The sequence below is a fragment of the Seriola dumerili genome, unplaced genomic scaffold (assembly GCF_002260705.1).
Source record: "Seriola dumerili isolate Sdu_G_001 unplaced genomic scaffold, Sdu_1.0 BDQW01000002.1, whole genome shotgun sequence".
NCBI classification, from domain to species: Eukaryota; Metazoa; Chordata; class Actinopteri; order Carangiformes; family Carangidae; genus Seriola; species Seriola dumerili.
Genome location: NW_019174257.1, coordinates 8,215,697 through 8,221,725, shown reverse-complemented (window position 1 = coordinate 8,221,725; position 6,029 = coordinate 8,215,697). Strand labels below are relative to the sequence as shown.

The 6,029-nt window shown below is 39.3% G+C and overlaps 1 protein-coding gene across 1 annotated transcript; it reads left to right on the top strand.

The window, feature by feature from the left end:
• The first annotated feature begins 1,034 nt into the window (after positions 1–1,034).
• On the top strand, positions 1,035–5,316 carry ptgs2 (prostaglandin-endoperoxide synthase 2). Its single transcript, XM_022742374.1, has 10 exons — positions 1,035–1,151; positions 1,529–1,645; positions 1,737–1,880; positions 2,021–2,164; positions 2,526–2,707; positions 2,820–2,903; positions 3,000–3,246; positions 3,653–3,939; positions 4,037–4,184; positions 4,859–5,316. The coding sequence occupies exons 1-10, from the start codon at positions 1,091–1,093 to the stop codon at positions 5,269–5,271; spliced, it is 1,827 nt and encodes a 608-aa protein (XP_022598095.1). The 5' UTR covers positions 1,035–1,090; the 3' UTR covers positions 5,272–5,316.
• The last annotated feature ends 713 nt before the right edge of the window (positions 5,317–6,029 follow it).

The window sequence follows — 6,029 nt, the reverse complement described above, 5'->3', positions numbered from 1 at the left end:
CAAAATAACTCACTGTTTACAAAATTAGCCGGAAAAAAAATGGACAGCCAAGAAAGAGTTAAAAAAAAACTCCGTACGTGAGTTAATTTTGACCCTGCATGGAAAGCTGTATCTCACGACTGTCCGCACCATTGCGCAAAGATGTCCACAGGAGGGCGCTGTCTAAACACACCATGCTGTGAAATTCTTGCCATCTACTGGAAATTTCCTGTCCATGTTGTAAAGTAGACATTACTTAGAAAACCTTTTGGGTTTAATGGTTATAACTTTAAAAAATGTCTTTTTCTCCATGCAATACTGCCATCAAATGTCCAGAAAAGCTCTGTTATTTTAATGACATAATGATTTGTTTACGCAATATTTTGATTTTTAATATGATACATTTTATCAGCCTATTAGAAATACACCAGGAGGTATTTTCTTATGAATAAATCAGGTCAAATGCATTCTTTTTTCTTTTTCATGGTTTACATAAGACTGCTTCTTTAAAAGATTTTCTAGTTTGCAGATCTCTTTGGTTAAATATATTATATATATATATATATATGTGTGTGTGTGTGTGTGTGTGTGTGTGTGTGTGTATACACAAGACATTCAGGGGATTTTACATGTTTTACACATATGTGTGTATAGCCATTGATTAAAACGTAAAAAATATATTAAATGTCACATACTTACTACACAACAGTTTCCTGTTTGGGAAAAAAATACAGCTTACGAATTACAGCTTCACATATCAAAGTGGGAACTTTTCAGACTGTTAATGGAAGAATTCTATTGAAAAAAAGAGGGAAGGGGAACCAGGAAAGGGTCCAGATTATCAGATTGTCAGATTGCCAGCAACAATACAATACAATCATCATTGAAAGTATATAATACAGGTTGTGAAATAAAAAATATTCCTTAAGTATTATGTCGTTGGTCACTTGAGAGCACATCTTTATTATTCATCTACTAAGCTGCTGCACGTTCTGACGTCACCACGACGATAAAAGGCGCGGCGATGAGCAGTCCAGACATTCAACAACTGCGGAAGAGAGGCGAGAGAGAAGGAAGGAAAGAGAAGAAACCCCGACAAAGTCCTTGGAGTATGAACAGACTCACATTTGCGGTTCTCCTGTTGGCCCTGGGGTTTCTTGTGTGCGAAGGAGGTGAGTAGAAGAACCACAGGATGATATCCAACAGTTTAAGCAGGGGCTGGGAATCCTAAAAGTTCTGCTTGAATGTGTTAAAAAAAATTAGAATTGTTGTGTTAGTTTGGTGTTTTTATTATTGTTGTATTATTTCAGAAGACATTGCAGTTATTATAAAATAAGTAATATGTTGATATGTATAAGACTATTACAGTCTATAACACTGAAAGGTAAAAATAAAAACTACCATGAACCTCAGCTCATATTTGTATTATATTATGGTCTAATAAAGTAGTATTTTTGAAATTTTAAAGATATATTTGTAACTTTTTTCACACATTTTTGTTCTCATCTGAAGGGAATTCTTTGTAATGACCCAACATTATCTGTTACAGGTAACCCATGTTGCTCAGAGCCATGCCAGAACAGGGGTGTTTGCACAGCACTGGGAACAGATAATTATGAGTGTGACTGCACTCGCACAGGATATCATGGACAAAACTGCACAACACGTAAGTCTAAATAGAACAACATATTATATCACATATTTGTTTTGGTGATTTGTTCAGTTGATTTATTTAATTACTCTCTTGGCCTTTACAGCTGAGTTCCTCACCTGGATCAAAATGTCCCTGAAGCCATCGCCAAACACCATCCACTACCTTCTCACCCACTTCAAGGGCTTCTGGAACATCATCAACAACATCTCATTTCTCCGGGATGCCATCATGAGATATGTGCTGACATGTAAGTGTCTCTAGCTGAAGGCAAAATGAGATGGATTGGAACCTGCTTCATAAGACATTAAATAATTTGTAAAGCAAGTTGTAGAAAATCAGATGCAGTGTTTATAATAATAATGAAATGCTTTTTTTTTCCCTCCGTAGCCCGATCCCACATGATTGATAGTCCTCCAACCTACAATGCAGATTATGGTTACAAAAACTGGGAAGCTTATTCCAACCTTTCTTACTATACGCGCACCCTCCCCCCTGTGCCAGAGGATTGCCCAACCCCCATGGGAGTAGTAGGTGAGTACACTCTCTCTGTGTCTGGAGAACCAGTTTTCTCAGATTTTTGAATACTGAGCAAGAGCGTCCATTACATCACGGGAAAATGCACATACTAAAATGATTCTCTCTGCTGGATTGACGGAGTGGAAATATGCTGAGGGAACACAGCTTAACCTGCCCCAGCAAGCCAAAACTAAAGACATGAAACTACCTTTTGCACTATTCACACTGAAAATATAAAGTAAACCTCAATTGTTGCAGTTTTCCCTTAAAGTAAACCATCACACCTCAGTTAGAGCAATGTGTTTTATTATTTATATTTATATTATTTGTATTACAGTGTTGATGTTTACTGGAATGTTCTTAATTGTTTCTCCAGGTAAAAAGGAGCTACCTGATGCAAAACTTTTGGCTGAGAAGCTCCTGATGAGGAGGCAGTTCATCCCGGACCCTCAGGGCACCAGTCTGATGTTTGCGTTCTTCGCGCAGCATTTCACCCACCAGTTCTTCAAATCTGATATGAAGAAAGGACCTGCTTTTACCCAGGCCAAAGGTCATGGGGTAAGTCGAGCAGATTTCAGACCACATCAGATTTCAGTCTGGAAAAAGAGACCACATTTCAGAATGAACGAGTTTTTAAACATGTATTAACATTGCTGTATTTTGCTTTTAGGTGGATCTCAACCACATTTATGGAGACAACCTGGAGAGGCAACACAAGCTCAGACTCTTCAAGGACGGCAAGCTTAAACATCAGGTATGAGAAGAGACAGATGTAGTAGCTCAGGCAGCCACATGTTTCAGACCACAAAAGTTGCTTAAAAATTGTTTCCTCTCTTGCGTACCTCTGCAGATCCTGGATGGAGAGATGTACCCCCCAACAGTAAAGGAAGTGGGTGTCGACATGCACTACCCTCCTCATGTCCCCGACTCTCACCGCTTCGCTGTGGGCCACGAGGCATTCGGCCTGGTCCCTGGTCTGATGATGTACGCCACCATTTGGCTGCGGGAACACAACCGGGTGTGTGATGTGTTGAAGGAGGTACACCCCGACTGGGATGACGAAAGACTCTTCCAGACCACACGGCTCATCCTGATTGGTAAGTTCAAGAAAGATTTTTATGACATCTGCACAAATTGAAAAAAAAAAAAAAAACTTTCGCTGTACAGTAGCCGGGAAAGTAAAATCAAAACACTAAGATGATATTAATGTAGTTACCATGGGAGTTTCAAATAGTGTACTTTTTATTTTGGTGAGCATTTCCCTGTTGTACAGAGTGGAGCATTTCAGGAACAGAATTTACAGAAAATTGTGAGAATTTATTTTCAACACTAGAAAGTGGAAACGGTTTTTGATTGTCTAGTGTCAAACTCTGATCCAAACATCGTTCTGAACAGTGACACTCAAATGTCCAACAATGAGCCAAACACATTTTTGAGTGGAGGGGGACTTCAAACATCTATAGTATCTGCATGATATAAAATATTTAATCATCTGTCCTGTAGGTGAGACCATCAAGATTGTGATCGAGGACTACGTGCAGCACCTGAGTGGCTATCACTTCAAGCTCAAGTTTGACCCTGAGCTGCTCTTCAACCAGCGTTTCCAGTACCAGAACCGCATTGCTTCAGAATTCAACACCCTGTACCACTGGCACCCGCTGATGCCTGATACTTTCCACATTGAGGAGAAAGATTACAACTACAAACAGTTTGTCTTCAACACCTCTGTAGTGACTGAGCATGGCATCGGCAACCTGGTGGAGTCATTTACCAACCAGATTGCTGGACGGGTAAGAATTCTTATTGTCTTCTGGCGGCATTTCATTTGAGATTGTAACATTGCTGTTGCTTTAAGGCTGTATAACTAACTTTTCATTCATACTTTAGGTTGCTGGTGGCCGTAATGTCCCTGGACCTATCATGTACGTGGCCATTAAGTCCATAGAAAACAGCAGACAAATGCGTTACCAGTCTCTGAATGCCTACAGGAAACGGTTCAACATGAAGCCCTACAGCTCTTTTGAGGACATGACAGGTGAGACAAAGTCAAGATCACCCACAAAACCTAAATACTTGTAGGTGGAACGGAAAACGTCAGAGGATTAGTAAAGAGGTTATTATTGACATGAAGTGAAAGGAAATGTCACCTCTAGGCCAAATCAGTGCTGCATTATTAATAGCGTTGTCATGAACTGATCATAGGAATGAAAATCGGGCTCGAAAAACAAACCCTATCGCAACAGGTCATAAGATCAAACCTTATGTCATAGGTAACATATTATTAAGGAAATAGTTTGGTCTTACTTTGAGTCTCCACCAGCTTTGGAGGTTAGGAATTTATTTCCGTGACTCTTGAGAGCCAGATGTTCATTTCATCTTGGGATAGTGTAAGCAGATTGTCATCACAGAGAGTAAGACATAAACAGACAAGAGGCCTCCTGCTTCAGAGGAGAAGATTTAAATTATGCAGAGGATTGAATGTTGATTGAAAACTATCTGTGATATATGAGTAATAATGTTAGTGTGAGACAGATGAGAAAAAAGGAGCAAGAGCAAGTGGGGTGAGAATTTTTATCTGAAATGCTGGATTTGAATCATTTGAGTCAAAACACAGACCCTGATATTTAGACTAGCTACGAGCTTTGCAGCTGCTGAACCAGTGAAAGCGGCCAGACTGAGTAAACAATTTTCCTCATTTGTGTTACTCAGGAGAGAAAGAAATGGCCGCACTGCTGGAGGAGATGTACGGACATGTCGACGCTGTGGAGCTCTACCCAGGCCTGCTGGTGGAAAAACCCAGGGCTAATGCCATCTTTGGGGAGACCATGGTGGAGATGGGAGCCCCTTTCTCCCTCAAGGGCTTAATGGGAAACCCCATCTGCTCCCCGGAGTACTGGAAGCCCAGCACCTTCGGAGGCAGCGCGGGCTTTGACATCATCAACACTGCCTCCCTGCAGAGGCTCGTCTGCAATAACGTGCGGGGTCCATGTCCCGTGGCATCCTTTCATGTGCCCAACATCAAAGAGACGGGATCCATGATCATCAACTCAAGCACGTCCCACTCAGGCGGCAGTGACATAAACCCTACAGTCATTTTGAAAGAAAGGACTACTGAGCTCTAATTTTGTATTTCATTTGGTTATTTTTTAATATATATATATATATCTATATATATTTGTGTATATATATATATATATATTCATTTATTTATTTATTTATTTTTTATATTTATTTGTAATTCTATTTATAATACAACATGAGGGAGTGCAAAATGGATTTTTTTTTATTGAATTTTATAGAATTGTGTATATTTCTATCTGGTTGTCAAGCACAAAGGCCTACGCTTGTTTATTTATTGAAAGACTTGTTGTATTATAAGATTATTATTGTAAGAGTAATATAATGACCTCAGTCACTGTAACTTGATACTTGAAGATTAGTTTACCATTTCACTTACACAGTACACTACACTGCTTTCTTAGATTAACTGCTGCTTTGTGTTCATGCAGTTGTATGGTTGTCCCAGTAAGCCACATTGAGCTGTTTTACAGACAGCGATACATGAGTACACTATAGTAGTGATGTTAACAGTTAACTACATGACTGATCTTGTATCATGTATCACATTATCATGTAATGTACAATAATGCATTCTTCTTTCACTATTGTTTTAAAGATTTTGTTTGCCACTTCAGTCTGTGTATTGGTGAGGGTCATTTGAAATGACATTAATAACTTTGTTTCTAAGCCGCGCTGTTGTTTAGAATTACATCGTGGTTCTATAGATATTGTTTTATTTGATTTATCAGAGCCTTGCCAGATTGACACTAATAAATACTACCAGGAAATAATGCACATTTCTCAGAAATCCACTGGCGTT

Excerpts from the sequence above, each read along its gene's own strand:
- ptgs2 (XM_022742374.1), top strand. The coding sequence starts at position 1,091 with ATGAACAGACTCACATTTGCGGTTCTCCTGTTGGCCCTGGGGTTTCTT. Across the intron at positions 1,646-1,736 it reads TGGACAAAACTGCACAACAC|CTGAGTTCCTCACCTGGATC; the intron begins GTAAGTCTAAAT and ends TGGCCTTTACAG. Across the intron at positions 2,904-2,999 it reads ACGGCAAGCTTAAACATCAG|ATCCTGGATGGAGAGATGTA; the intron begins GTATGAGAAGAG and ends GTACCTCTGCAG.